This window comes from Saccostrea cucullata, unplaced genomic scaffold (genome assembly GCF_032062105.1).
Source record: "Saccostrea cucullata isolate Sc308-1 unplaced genomic scaffold, CSIRO_AGI_Scuc_v1 ctg15098, whole genome shotgun sequence".
Taxonomy (NCBI): domain Eukaryota; kingdom Metazoa; phylum Mollusca; class Bivalvia; order Ostreida; family Ostreidae; genus Saccostrea; species Saccostrea cuccullata.
The window spans coordinates 1-14801 of record NW_026918942.1 but is presented as its reverse complement, the minus strand read 5'-3'; the positions used below and the strand labels follow the sequence as shown (position 1 = coordinate 14801).

The window sequence follows — 14801 nt, the reverse complement described above, 5'->3', positions numbered from 1 at the left end:
ATATTTGAAAATAACTGATATACAAAATAAGATAATTTGCGTTTACGTAAAAAAAAAAAAAAATACCCATTAGAAGGCGTTCTTTCAGGACATAAATCTATAACGTCTTCATCACTGTAATATTTTTAAAAATGAAACGAATTATTGAAGTATGTGAAATTTAGCGAAATAATAAGAAAATGAAAAAATCTGTCAGATAAAAAAAAAAAAAATTAAACCTTTGCAAATCTTTATAAGCAGTGCGGAGCTGTGGATTTTCAATCAACCTATAAAACAATAAATCGATAGTTACGAAAGGATGCAATTAAGAAAAGAGAAGTATCAATGAAGAAAATTGTGATAAAGTAATTCTTACATTTCGGAGACCATTTTCTGGGCCATTCTGGAAGTGATGAAAAATTATTTCCAAACGTGAGGTTGTAAAATTACAAGTTATAATGTTTTTTGGGGCGATTCTGTGTTATATAAGACGAAATATATGTAAATGAGAAACAAGATTCAACATGTCATTAGTGAAAGAAGGCAAACAATGAGTATATTTATAATCAATCGGAAAATGAAAGAAAATAAACATGTATAGTTTTTTTTAAAAAGGGGGGCTTGGACAGAGCAAATTTTACGCAATGTTTTTAAATTTGGTTAAAACATAAACGGAATGAAAAGATGGAAAACGTTTTATTTAAACACATGTCATTGGGTATTACAGAAAAGTATTTGATAAATGACAAAGAATCAGAATACCGATCTAAAACATCATCTTTTACAATGAAAATGAAGTCAATCATTAATATTATATTGTAAAAAAAAAAGACAATACAAAAAAGTAAATATGTCATATAAGCTAATTTAATTATTAAAATAAATGAAGAAGGGCTGCAGGATTGTTAATTATAACCACAGATATTGATGGCATCCTTAAGTTCTCGGGAAGACGACGAATCAGCCGAATATCCCGATGAACAGCAGAAAGTAAGGAATATCCTCGTTTCGCACTGTTCTGTATATAAACTACTTCTGATGGACTACGAATTTCATTGTCAGGTCCATTAACAAACATGATGATGCAACGGTGGACAAGTCGTAAAGATTTTCGTCGTACGATCAAACGTCCCGCAGAGGTAGTGATAAAGGGAACGAGCCATGTATCTAACGATCCATTAACATATGTAATTTCTCTTAAAACTGCTTTTTTTAAAATTTTAACGTCTTTATTCCAGAGGCACACCATCAAGTAAATCTGGTATCGTATTTCATACGGAAGAGCGGCTGCTAGGAGAAATACTTCTTCTATAAAACTACAAGAAAATTAAAAAAAAAAAGTTTGTCAATAATTACCTATTTTATTGTAAAGAAATCATTTTTTTTTAAGAAAAAAGTTTTTAAAAAAAATACTTGCATTGCTGAATCCATTTCTGACAACAATCCAAAAAAATTAAGGAAAAATGTAGGTAAACAAAGTTTTACGAAATCAAATAAATGATATTAAAGAAAACAAAACAGTGGAGAAACAAGAAAGTTAAGGGAGTCTGAAAGTCTATACAGAATGTTTAGTGCACGACATTTTCCCTATTCAAATTCACTGATTCTGTCAAGAAGAAAGCGGGACAATCTGATAACGCGTAGAACAAAAAAAATAGAGTTATCTCCATTGATTTATACTGGAAATCACCGACAGATTGACATTATCAAATCAAAATATATATAATACAGTAGTTTTATTATGATGATAAAAAGTAGGCTTTTGTTTCACTCCGAGGGTGGCCTAGTAAATGTCAGTTCAACTCCAGGGTAATATTCAGTCCACAGTAGCAAAATGCTCAAATATATGCCATGCCACTAAAGGAATACAAACACTTTCTATAATAGTTTATTTTTTGTCACACAAGGAAACAAAAAACAAACTAATGCAAGACAAAAGGCATTTATTAATATCAAGATATATGGAAACAAAACGTTATGGGAATGTGCATGAACAAAGTTCAAAACGCGTTATGGGAATGTACATTAACAAAAGTTGAGTTTCATTAAAGCGTTAAAGCAATATAAACAAACAATACCATTATAGTTCAATATAAATTCAGAACAATGAGGTAAATAAGTTAGCATCAATATATATATAAACGATGCTTTTAAAACAAAGCCATCTTTTTTCCTATTGTCCGTAAATTTCATAGACAAGTTACTTAACAAAGATGTGTCATTAATTTTACTTTTAAAAAGCAATATGAGTAACAATGATGTGTCATTAATTTTACTTAAAAAAGCAATATGAAAGAACTAAGTATTTCCTAACTATTAATACATTGGTAAAGAACGTGACAATTCTTAAATATATAGTCGTACGATCCACAGGATTTAAAATCCAGACATTAAATAATTGAAAAATGATCACAAAAATGTACCTGAATTCTTAAATGTAATGTAAATTTACCCAAAGCAATTGTTCAAACTTGTAATAAATGAAAAGAATTATACTTTATGGCTGAGGATCGCATATCCTTAAAAAAAAGTGATACAGTGTAAATTTTCAACTAAACATGTAATTAACGAAGATATGGGATAATGTAAAAAGATGTATTCAGGAATGTATAAGAATATGAAAAAATCCTGAGTTTTGCTTCACAAAATACAAATGAAAAGAAAAAAAAAAAAGCTTTAAAAAAAAAGCGATACAGTGTAAATTTTCAACTAAACATGTAATTTGCGAAGATATGGGGAATAATGTAAAAAGATGTATTCAGGAATGTAGAAAAGAATATGAAAAAATCCTTAGTTTTGTTCTACAAAATACACATGAAACGAAAAAATAAAAGAAGACACACACCCCACAAAAAAAAAAAATTACAAATTCTTATACTTTGCCTGGGCCCTAGTGACCGCAGGACTTGCATCGGATGGGTCTCTGGGACTTCTTCGTTTGGCCGCCCCCAAGGCTAACTTGTCGAACTCGACAATTAATTCTTCCTCCTCCTCCTCCTCCTCGTCTATGTAGTGGGGAACCAACTCTACTATCGGAATGTCTGCCGGGATCAGGTGGTGGCTGCGGTGACGGCGACGGCGATACACCACAAAAATGATGACAAATGCAAGGCCGATAGGGAGGGTAACACCGAGGACGATAGATGCAACTACACAAACAAAGACAAGACGTAAACAAAGGATATAAAGCAATAATGGATAATAAAAGCGTGCACAATAGAAAGTTTTATCAAATTGAAACATTTAAACTATTGACTTGATATCGGTTCTTCGTATATATTTGAAGACATGGATGAATGAAATGAAAAAGTATCTGTTGAAGATTCATTTGGATCATTTTCATTTCGATAAATCGGATTTTGGTCATTTAATAAAGTAATTGATGTTTGTCTGTAAACATTTGCATGAGCTAAACATATGCTTTGAGTTAATTTATGCTTATTACTGATGCGTTTATAGCGTTTTAAAAAGAATAAAGGAAAGGCTACAACAGGTATGATTAAAAAGGATAAAAAGCTCAGATACAGAAAGCCATGCTGTGTAGGTCTAGTAAAAGTAGCTAAGGTGCTATTGATATATAAAGGAAAAGCTATTACTGTTGAGTTTGTGTCTGAAAAGAAAAACAAAATTATACAATTAGGAAATTAATCAATTTTAAAAAAAGTAAGAGAAAAGAAAATGCCAAGTGATTGATTATTAAAGAAAATGATTTTTTTCAGTATTACTTTGTTCAGTGCTGTTTTTTGTATACGCCAGAGAACTGGTGTTGACAAATACATGTGTTGTTTGTGTTCCATAACCTGAAGTATCACACAATCAGAAAAATTAAAATTGGGTGAGACAGAAACTATCAGTATTTCTTTGTTTAATCACAAGGGCATTTTATCCACTCTGTTCTCTACTTCACATAATAAAAATGCGCTCGGAAAACCTCGGGTACTACCCTATATGTCATCCGAGTTTCTTGGGCGAAGAGTTGCACACTGTGTATAGAAAGCTGGGATTTTCGTTGGATAACAGCTTTTATGTTCCTCTGTTATATTATTAGCCTGGATAATATTAAGACATCATTTGCGCTAGTTTATTTCTGTATTTGTGTAACTTTTCTCAAGTAAGTTGTGTGGTTTTTCTTTTTGACTTAGTTTAAAAGGGTCGTGTGCTACTTTCGATTTAGAACAGAGTAAATAAGATGCTCTATCATAGTCTATGGTTTGAGAATCGGTAAACAGAAAAACATGTACTTTTTCCGAGTTCCGTAGTCTACATATAATTTTCTTTTTATCAAATTGTATATATAAAAACGCAAAACACATAATGTATATTTATTTTTGACTAAAAATTTCATGATATTTACTTTGTCCTGTAGATGAATGAGAGGCAGATGGGGTGACCAATTCTGGTGTGTCGCCCTGCTCACTCGTTGTCGCTTTTTTTTTAAAAAAAAAAAAAAGGGGGGGATTAAATGACCAAACAGAAATTTTTAAGTATATTTCATTACGCCGAAAGACATGATCACTTACTTTGTCCGGTACCCAGAGGGCGGGGGGAGGCAGATGGGGTGACCAATTTTAAGGTACCGCCCTGCTCACTCGTAAGCACTTAAAAAAAAACAAGGAAAAAGGGGGGGATATCAAAGATCAAACAGAATTTTTTTTTAAAGTATATTTCATTAATAACCAAAGAGAGAGAGATAACTTACTTTTTTCAGTACTTAGGGGGCGGGGGGAGGCAGATGAGGTGTCTAATTTTGAAGTGCCGCCCTGCTCACTCGTAAGCACTTAAAAAAACAAGGAAAAAAAAGAGGGGGGTATAAAAGATCAAAGAGAATTTTTTTAAAAGTATATTTTATTAATAACCAAAGAGAGAGAGAGAGAGAGACATAACTTACTTTGTCCAGTACTCAGGGGGGAGGCTGATGGGGTGACCGTATATGGCGTGTCGCTCTGCTCACTCGTTGTCGCTTTAAAAAAAAGGGGGGGGAATTAAATGTCCAAACAGAATTTTTAAGTTTATTTCATTACGAAGGGGAAAAAAAGAAAGACATGATCACTTACTTTGTCCAGTACTCAGGGGGCGAGGGGAGGCCGATGGAGTGATCACTGATTCAGAGGTGCCGCCCTGCTCACTCGTAAACGCTTTAAAAAAAACAAAGAATAGATCAAACAGAATTTTTTTTTTAAAAGTATGTTTCATTAATAACCAAAGAGAGGGAAAAAGAGAGAGAGAGACATTACTTACTTTGTCCGGTACTCAGGGGGCGAGGGGAGGCCGATGGGGTGACCCACTCTGAAGTTCCACCCTGCTCACTCGTTGTCGCTTAAAAAAAAAATAAAAACCCAGATTGATTCTTGTGTAGAGAAAAAAAAAAATGTCAATTCATAACGTTTAAAGTTAAAAAAAAAAAGTAATTTATACCCGCTTGTGTTGTCTTAAACTGGGAGGAGGAGGAGGGGGTCTGGCCATTATCAACTAAAAAAAGGTTTGAGAGAGTAAAAATAAAGTATTCTGGGAAAATATGAAAAAAAAAGTATACTAGAAAAAATATTTTTTTAACAAGTATTCTATCAAACAAACAGACAAAACATTTTTGTTTCTCTGTCTGTACACCTTCTTTGTTTTATAAAGCAATGTTGCGTTTATTTTTCTTTTAAAAATTAAAAATCAATTTTTTTTATATATAAAAAATGAGAAATTCTTTACCTCGCCTGGGATGGAAAATACCGTTGTCAATTATTGTCATTTCCTCGCTGTCGTACAAAATGCGATGTGTACCCGCAAAGAACTCCACGTGAAGGACACGCCTTTGGATTGACTTATAGGAGAAAATAATGCAACTGCATTCTCCCTTGCACTGATGAAAATCAGGTGTGCAACAAACAGTTGCACTTCTGCAAGACTCCGCACTTATCCCTACCACTAATATACATAACAAGAACACTGTCACTTCTCTTGCTGCCATGTTGAAAAGTGAGAAAAAAATGTCTCACGGGGTACAGAAGTTGAATAGTCCAAAAAAAGTACTATAAAAGACGAGTCCAGTACAATAAAGGATGAAAGGGGGGATTATGATATCAAAGACACTGTTGCTGAATCAAACAAAGATGAAAAAAAGATCGGACGAGTACATCAAAGACACTGTTGCTGTATCAAATAAAAATGAAAAAAAAAGATCGGACGAGTCTAAAAAAAAAACGTGGGAATGATCCAGTAAAAGGTCACCTACATATGATGATAATGCGTAATATGTAGATAAGAGAGAGAGACAGAGAGAGAGAGAGACAGAGAGAGAGAGAGAGAGAGAGAGAGAGAGAGGAATATCCTTGATATCGCCATTCTAACACGTAATCCCATATCAAAAATGATCTACCCATTCCACATAAGATCTACCCATACGTAAAAGGGGAGGGGGGGGGGGAGGGGGGGGGGGCGGCGACCCATTGAAAACCGAAAAAAAAAAAGTTTAAATAGTTCATTTTATATACGTTTTTTATTTATTTGTAGGGTCGAGAAAAAAAAAAAGAAGATGGCATTTCAATGTCCTTACTGTTCCAGAAGTTTTGAGAATGATGCTGCGTATCGCTTTCATAAATATACCCATGAAAGAATCGAGGAATTAAATTTACTTATTCCAGCTAAATTGAAAAAAAGCAATGCAAAACAACCCGAAGATTCTCAGCTTATTCAAAAATGCAGATGCTGTGGGGCCGAATTTCGTGACAATGAAGAATTGTTTCGATTTCACGAAGAATTACATCAAACAGGAGGAGGATCCAGTGAGTCTCTCGGATATTCATTTACCAAATTAAATGAGAAAACTTTCAAGAAAAATAAAGCCATTGATCGACATTACGTCGTCAAATTGAATTCAGAGTTCGCACAATCTAAAATGAAAGTTAAAGATGTCCAAGATCAACTGTCAAACATGTTTAGTTCCACTTTAGAACAATCTACAGAAAATCTCAAAGACACCGATTTAATTCGTGTTATTGTTCATTCTAACACTCTTTCTACTCCAATATTCGTACCATTACAAAAAGTCGGAGGAATGACTTCAGAGGTGATAATGGATCACATTAATCATGTCTTAACTAGCCATGAGGACATGCCCCTAGATGAAAGTTTTTATGTAGACATTGGTACAATAGAAGTACCTTCTGGTGAGTAAATATATATATAAACACACTAAAAACCAAAATGAAATTCATAATTTTTATTATTGATGACGACATATAGGACATCGCTGATTTGGCATGGTGGCAAGTCCCCTATAACACTGTCTACAGCAAGAAAATTGATGACATTGCTGACATTTGAAATTACTTTTCACATTTTTTTCTAAACAAATGGGACATTGTTCTACAGTTTTGAGTCTAGCTAAATCTGCCCAGCTTGGAATTCTTAAATAATGTTCATTAAAACATCCCAGTTCTTTATAATTTCCTATGCGTCGAATTTTGTTCACATATTCAGTTCCAGGGACATGAAAACAAGTTTTTAATTCGTATGGGTCAAACCACAGAAAAACAAACAATCCACGCACATTTCGTCGTTGTTTCGGATATTTAAAACGAATATATCCTTCAACGTGGAATGTTTGATGATCTTTTTGTGAATAAGACCATACAATGTAGTTTAAGTTCTTATTGTTTCCATACATAAATCTCATATCCATATCATTATAACGTAAATTTTCTTCTGTCATTGGAGAAAGGTCATAAGAAAAATACCAATTTTTAGACCATTTCGACATTGCCTCTTTCGTCATTTTTTCAGAGTTTTAATTTTATTTTTTATTTTTTTTATAATACAGGAGGTCGAGGGCGTGCCATTCAACATCTTACAGGACCCTATTGTTCTGGTGCAAGAAAAAGATCGATTTTGAAAATTAACAATCAGGATAACACCTGTATGGCCCGTGCTATTGCTATGGCATTCGTGAAAGCGAATACAGTTTCAACCCAAGAATGGCACGCACTCATCAACGAAGATGATGATTGCAAAGAAAAATTAATTTGGAAACATAAGAAAGCCCCAAATTGGTACTATTCTAAGCTTCGTTTTCGTAATGATCATCTGGACCGTCAAACGAAGCTTACCCACGAACTCTGCAGGTTGACAGGTACACCAACAAACCGACCGTTAGCTCTATCAGATATCGATGCTTTTGAACAGTTTTTAAATGTAGACATATTGGTTATAAGGGCTGTCGGAGGAAACAAATTTATTAAGACTCCTCCCGAAGGAAGTCAAAGACAACGTCTTTATTTACATTTAATTGAAGACCCAGATAAAAAAACTGCTCATTTTGATGCTATTGTAAACATTTGTGGGTTTTTTGGCAAGTCCAAGTTTTGCTCTGATTGTTTAATTCCTTACAGAAATTTACATCAGTGTGAGTCTGCCTGTTATGTTTGCAAGAGAAAACAACGGTGTAGAGTATCCGATGTTCAGTTATCTTGTAAAACTTGTCACATGACGTGTCGATCTTTATCATGCTACGAAAGTCACTTACAACCCCAAGGTAAAAGAAAAGAGTCATCGTGTGCTCGGTGGTGGAAATGTGTGACGTGTATGAAAGTAATAGATCGAAAGGTGAGAGATCCAAATGAACACGTGTGTGCTGAGTGGTTGTGCAAAAGTTGTGGTAAATATGTAGACTCTACACATCTGTGCTACATTCGTGCAACGGAAAGCAAAAAATCAAAGCCCAATTTCATTTTTTTCGATTTTGAATGCACACAAAGCGCACGCACCTTACAGTGCTCTGACGGGTTTAATCACGATGCAGCTCGATGCAAAATCTGTAAAAATGAAACGGACTCGTGTTCGCTATGTTCAAATTGTCAACAGTCTCACTGTGGAAAATTTGAACACGTCCCTAATTTAGTTATCGCACAAAAGGTCTGTGAAATGTGTTTCGATGAAAACGTTTCTCCTACCTCGAAATGTCAGTTCTGCGGAACACGATGTCCTCTATGTAATCATTACGATAAAGAAAATAAATGTTTTAGTAAGAATCCTTGTGAAGAGACCTGCGGCTTTCGTGAAGTCGTTTTTCGCGGGGAAAATGTACAGAGAAAATTTGGTCAGTGGCTTTTTTCGGAGCAGAACAAACATTACACCGTCATTGCTCATAACATGAAAGGCTACGACGGATATTTTTTGTTAGAGTATCTCATTGCAAATTCTATTGTTCCCCAGGTCATCTATTCGGGTTCAAAAATCATGTATATCCAGGTCGCAAATGAATTAAACATTCGAGTCATCGATTCGTATAATTTTTTACCGACCAAATTATCACAGTTGCCCAAAGCTTTTGATTTACAGGAGCTTAAAAAAGGCTATTTTCCTCATTATTTTAATACCCCCCAGAATCAAACTTATGTTGGCAGTTACCCAGATGTTAATCAGTACGGATGTGACACTATGAGTGATAAAGATCGCAGTGCCTTCTTGACCTGGCATCAGTCTAAAATTGAAAGTGGGGAAATATTTGATTTTGCGAAGGAAATCGTTGATTATTGCCGTAGTGACGTAGATATTCTTCGTCAAGCCTGTTTGAAGTTTAGAGATATCTTAATGAACATAACGGGTAAAGTCGATTTTGACTTGAATGAAGACGGAAATATAGAATCTTACTTAAAGGGTAGTGTTGACCCCTTTAATCATATTACTATTGCTAGCGTTTGCATGTCAGTTTATAAAACTAAATTCTTGCAAGAAGAACTCAAAGTTAAAATTAGTCATCAAAGTAAAGAATTGGGGTGGTTTCCGGGTAAACGCATAGATGGAGATATCTTCGTAGACATTCCCGACAAAGGTTGGACCAAGGCTCAAGATATGCAGGAAAATGACTTTTTCATTGAGGATACGGAATTTGTCAGCAGCCCTTTAGCACAGGTGCCTTCTGCGGGCTACCACAGGGATCAATATAGTAAAATTTCTATTTCTTGGTTAGAATGGTTAATGGAGCATGAAAATTGGAAAGGGAATCACCCTCTTTATATAAGACACGCCCTTAATGAGGGAGAGTATAAACTTCCAAATTCAAAGTACAAATTAGATGGGTATTGCGTAGAAACAAACACTGCTTATGAGTTTAATGGTTGTCTCTGGCACGGGTGCCCGGCGTGTTATTCTAAATCTGAAAAACGAAGAATGATAGTGCCCCGTACAAATCAGACTTTAGACGAATTGTATGCTTTGACCATAAAAAAAGAAAAATATATTAAATCCCTGGGCATGCGACTCGTGTCTATATGGGAACACGAATTCGTAGAATTAATGAAATTCAATCCTATTATGTCCGACTTCGTAAATTCTCTTGACATTCAAGAACGACTCAATCCCAGAGACGCTTTTTTTGGAGGACGAACAAATGCAGTTAAATTATATAAAAGAGTTACTGATGGAGAAAAAATTCACTACTTAGATTTTTGCTCTCTCTATCCTTCAGTCAACAAATATTGCGTGTACCCTCTGGGACATCCTAAAATCATTATAAACAATTTTACAAGCATTCAAGACTATTTTGGCATCGCCAAAGTAAAAATCCTCCCCCCACGCAAGTTATATCATCCAGTTTTACCTCAGAAAATTAATGACAAGTTAATGTTTAGTCTGTGTCGGACTTGTGCGGAAAAAGAGAGACAACCGCTGTGTACTTGTAATGACGAAGACAGGTGTTTAACGGGGTCATGGTGTACGCCAGAACTTAACCGGGCTGTTGAAAAAGGTTATCAGATCATCAAAATTTACGAGATTTATCACTTTGATAACGTCTCGTCCCCCAATGATCCGAATAATGACCTCTTTGGAGGATATATCGATCTATTTCTGAAATTGAAACAAGAAGCTAGCGGTTGGCCTGAGTGGGTTCAATCCGAAGATGATGCGCTTCAATATATTCGGAGTTATGCAGAAAAGGAAAATATAGAATTGCACCATGATTCCATTTATAAAAACCCTGCTTTGCGATCTATCGCTAAACTATTATTAAACTCATTTTGGGGGAAATTTGGTCAACGTTTAAATATGCCCCAGACTACCTTTTTCCACGAGACTGAGGCTGATAAATTTTTCAGATGTCTCTTCGATCCCTCTAAAGAGGTCACTGACTTTCATATTATCAATGAAGACATGATAAATATGACCTGGAAAAGTAGTGGAGAATTAGTGAAAGAGGATTATCAGACAAATATTTTTATCGCGGCTTTCACTACCTGTTGGGCAAGACTGAAATTGTACGACATCTTAGACATGCTCGACACACGGGTATTATATTTTGATACTGATTCTGTAATTTTTGTAAGCAAAGTGGGTGACGTTGAGCCTCCAGTCGGACCTTATCTAGGTCAATTGACTAATGAATTGTGTACTGATGATCACATCACTGAATTCGTGTCGGGTGGACCAAAAAATTATGCCTTTAAAACGTTTAAAGGTCAACAGGTTTGTCGCATTCGTGGGTTTTCTTTAAATTATAAAAATGCGCAATCTTTGAACTTTACATCTATGCTAGATATTGTAACAGGTGATCAGAGCAAAACATTGACTGTCACTAACCCTCAAAAAATTACTAGAGCAAAACGTTCTGTTAAAGTTTATAATAGTGTAGAAAACAAACAGTATCAGCTTGTGTATTCTAAACGAGCAATGCAAAAGGACTCTTATGACACCTTACCCTTTGGCTATTAACCTTTGTATACTGATTTATAATCAAAGATGCACTTTTTTTCTTTTATTGTTTTTCTAAAGGAAATGTACAATATATATATATATAAATATTAGTCATTTGAAACACATGTTTTTTTTGTGACACATTAAAGTTTTATCCATTGTACACCAGTCTTTTTTGTTTTTATTCTCTTCAGTTGCTGTAATTTGTCACGATAATTAAATCCGGGAGGAGGTCCATCCGTGACCTGTTTCACAATAAACCCTTGTCCACGTTGTCTTTTAATGACCCGTGCTTGATTCGTCTTCTTTTTCTGTGTTTTTGCCGCAATTGGTAATCTCTTAATGTCCTGACCTTGTTTTGTCTTCTTTACCGTTTTCTGAGCGTTTGCCGCGATGGGTGAAACGTCATTATGGCTTTTCACTGTTGGTGTTTTCTCTTTTAACATCATGTTATACTTTTCTTTTGGTATTAGAATTAATTCCCGAGCCATCATTCAACACACTCAGTACCGGTTTTATTAAGATAGGAATTGCTAAATGTTTTTGTAACAGGATTTTCCGTTTGACACTCTTCTTCACCTTCTTACTGCTGAGAGAATGAATGGCGTTCTGATACGGAAGCAGTCTTTTAATATAATACTTTGAGAGTGGAAAAGTTCCCTTGTAGACGTTTAGGATTATTTCACACAATGCCTGCTGTTGATTTTCTGTCATAGTCTTTAATAATGCTTTTCTTTGCTTAGGATCGGCATAGTATAACACCTTGATGAAAGGAGCATTTGATGTTACCAGTTGACTCATGGTTCTCCAAATACGATATAAAAATTCAGACTTTATTACTTATTTGGGAGAAAATATTATAGTGTCTTCGTCCGGAAATATGTGCGTGCGCAGTCTGTATCTGTCTTCGGTAGCTGGATTCATATCTACGAGTAAATAGCCATATGGTTTGGATGTTGCTTTTTGATATGCATCTTTAAAATAGGCAGATTGACCAGGATACACTTGAGATCCGAATGCCAATATCTGTCTCGAATCTCTTAAAGAACGAAATAATATTATGTAATGACAATTCAATGATAAACTGCGAAAATGTTTGGACTGCACGAATAAATTTTGTGTTAAAAAAAACACGGTGCAATTCTTATGATGTGCAGTAATGCTGAAAATCGCCACTGAATCCTCACTTTTTGACACTTGTGTCATTAAGTCGTCCAAAATTAACACCGTATGTGTGGAGCCCTCCGTCCATTCTTCTATTTGATCTTTAGAAGGTAATCCTTGAAATAAGATAAGATTAGATATCTTTTGTTCCATTTCTTCAAAGAGGGGCTGATACTGACTATAACAATATATCATTTTTTGAGGATGTATTTCAAACATCCCCCCTGCATTTAATAAAATACGGTAAATAAAATGTGTTTTTCCAGACATTGTTGCACCCGATACAAGACAGGTTGTAGGTGACCGAAACGGTAGAAGAGATTTTTCTTTCCACCAGTGCATTGTAGTTGTTCCCTCTCCCAATGTCTGATATCGACTGTTCACTGACGTGACATGTCGAGTCTCTTTATGTCGAACAAAAAAAAAAGACTTCTTATTTTATTTCAATAATATTTATTGACAAATTCTTTCACATACTTATCTGGATTATTATTTCTTTGTAATATATGTACAATTTGAGGCAACGAATAATTATAACATTTCATCCATAAATAGAATAATACATGATAACCACACGTGTCACTGTTCTTGTTTTGAATGGGAACATTATTGTACATACACACATCAGAATTGTTTCGGATAAAAACATCAAACGATTCCCCATAGTACCGTGGAGACTTTCCAAAGCTGTCGTAAAATTCGGCGTATTTCTCGCTGTGAATCCAAAGCACCACCCAGTGCGTTCCCGGCAGATGTGAAGGGTCGGTATTACATATATAAGCAGAAGGGTAAATGGGTACTGACTCAGGTAAAGTGTTGGAAGCAAATACTCCTCTTGTCACGTTTGATACGTGTCTGTTTCGTGTAGTAAATGCTCTTAATTCTTGGGAATTCATACTCGGGTATACTTGATGTCTCTGGAATGATCTATCTCGATTAAAGCCGGGAATTCTGCATAAGCCAAACAGTTTAGCGTCTCTGTTGTATTAGCCGCAAATTTTACTTCTAATCTGACGCTTCCCTGGCGAACCAGATTTAAATAGGCTTCTCCAAGGTCACTTGGGGCTAGACTAAAAGCATACACAGCATACCCTGCGGCAAACATTGATCTTGTAATTTTGAGGCCAGCATCTTTGTTCCATTTTTCGGCCACTTCAAAAAGATTTACAAATGGTGTGACGTTATTCTTATTGGTTCCGATGTCAACCTTCATGGGTCTTGCAGGAATGCTTTCACCATTCACGTACACTGCAATATCTTCTGCTAAATTTTGGAAATTAAAAATGTTTTTTGAGTAGTCACCATTCACGGCAGCTTGCGATATGAAAGCAAAATAGGCCTTCGTAGGTAGATTATTGGACCATACATTCTGCCAGATAAAACTCCCTGATCCCTTGGGACACGTGTTCATTTTCACCTCTGTTCTCACTAAGGGGTATTTTGCAGTGACATCTTTCAATATTTCTGCATGATTAATTAACACCCCACTGTCCACTTTTATCATACATGCCTTAAATGACACATCTATCAGTTCCACTTTGTATGCTGGAGAAGATTCCGCACTCATTACGAGGAAGGGAGCTCGGTTTCGAAATAATTTTAGGTTTATGTCAACCCCATTTAAAATGTATTTATCTAAACGAAAAATGTCCTCGTATAAAGGTCCTTCTAAATCAAACACTCTGCTTTGTTGTGTAAATGTATACCGCTGTGCTAAACCGCCGTTTGTTCCACCGTATGCATTCCCATCGTCCATCGTTGCATCGTCTAAGAAAAATAGCTGAGATTGTAATTGTGAGTCTGAGACATCGGTGCCACTGGATAAGATGAGTTTTAGATAAGCTTTCCATGGGTAATAACTAGTGTTTAAAGACACTAACTTTCCGTTCATATATGTGTCTATCTGGGACCATAGAGATTGCAAAGGGAGATTAACTATTCCCGTTTTCTCCTGGACTGCTAGTGGGGTTCCGTCTGAT

The 14801-nt window shown here is 35.3% G+C and overlaps 3 protein-coding genes across 3 annotated transcripts; 1 reads left to right on the top strand and 2 right to left on the bottom strand.

Moving 5' to 3' along the window:
- Positions 1-2285: 2285 nt before the first annotated feature.
- On the bottom strand, positions 2286-6366 carry LOC134276004 (uncharacterized). Its single transcript, XM_062758280.1, has 10 exons — positions 5680-6366; positions 5395-5448; positions 5218-5295; positions 5034-5114; positions 4868-4939; positions 4679-4756; positions 4500-4577; positions 4334-4405; positions 3705-3779; positions 2286-3589 (listed from the first exon to the last, which is right to left on the bottom strand). The coding sequence occupies exons 1-10, from the start codon at positions 5936-5938 to the stop codon at positions 3228-3230; spliced, it is 1209 nt and encodes a 402-aa protein (XP_062614264.1). The 5' UTR covers positions 5939-6366; the 3' UTR covers positions 2286-3227.
- On the top strand, positions 3810-11827 carry LOC134275995 (uncharacterized). Its single transcript, XM_062758271.1, has 3 exons — positions 3810-4090; positions 6481-7136; positions 7790-11827. Exons 1-3 carry the CDS (start codon positions 4005-4007, stop codon positions 11674-11676), a joined length of 4629 nt encoding a protein of 1542 aa, XP_062614255.1. The 5' UTR covers positions 3810-4004; the 3' UTR covers positions 11677-11827.
- Positions 11828-13714: 1887 nt separating this feature from the next.
- On the bottom strand, positions 13715-14578 carry LOC134276013 (uncharacterized protein F54H12.2-like). Its single transcript, XM_062758294.1, has one exon. The coding sequence runs from the start codon at positions 14576-14578 to the stop codon at positions 13715-13717; it is 864 nt and encodes a 287-aa protein (XP_062614278.1).
- Positions 14579-14801: the final 223 nt, after the last annotated feature.

Bases quoted from the DNA above. Each gene is read 5' to 3' on its own strand.
- LOC134276004 (XM_062758280.1), bottom strand. From the start codon at position 5,938: ATGGCAGCAAGAGAAGTGACAGTGTTCTTGTTATGTATATTAGTGGTA. The intron at 5,296-5,394 runs GTATAAATTACT...TTTTTTTTTAAG, and splicing joins GTTTAAGACAACACAAGCGG to CGACAACGAGTGAGCAGGGT. The intron at 3,780-4,333 runs GTAAATATCATG...GTGATACTTCAG, and splicing joins TCATTCATCTACAGGACAAA to GTTATGGAACACAAACAACA.
- LOC134276013 (XM_062758294.1), bottom strand. From the start codon at position 14,578: ATGGACGATGGGAATGCATACGGTGGAACAAACGGCGGTTTAGCACAG.
- LOC134275995 (XM_062758271.1), top strand. From the start codon at position 4,005: ATGTTCCTCTGTTATATTATTAGCCTGGATAATATTAAGACATCATTT. The intron at 4,091-6,480 runs GTAAGTTGTGTG...ATTTATTTGTAG, and splicing joins ATTTGTGTAACTTTTCTCAA to GGTCGAGAAAAAAAAAAAGA. The intron at 7,137-7,789 runs GTGAGTAAATAT...TTTATAATACAG, and splicing joins TACAATAGAAGTACCTTCTG to GAGGTCGAGGGCGTGCCATT.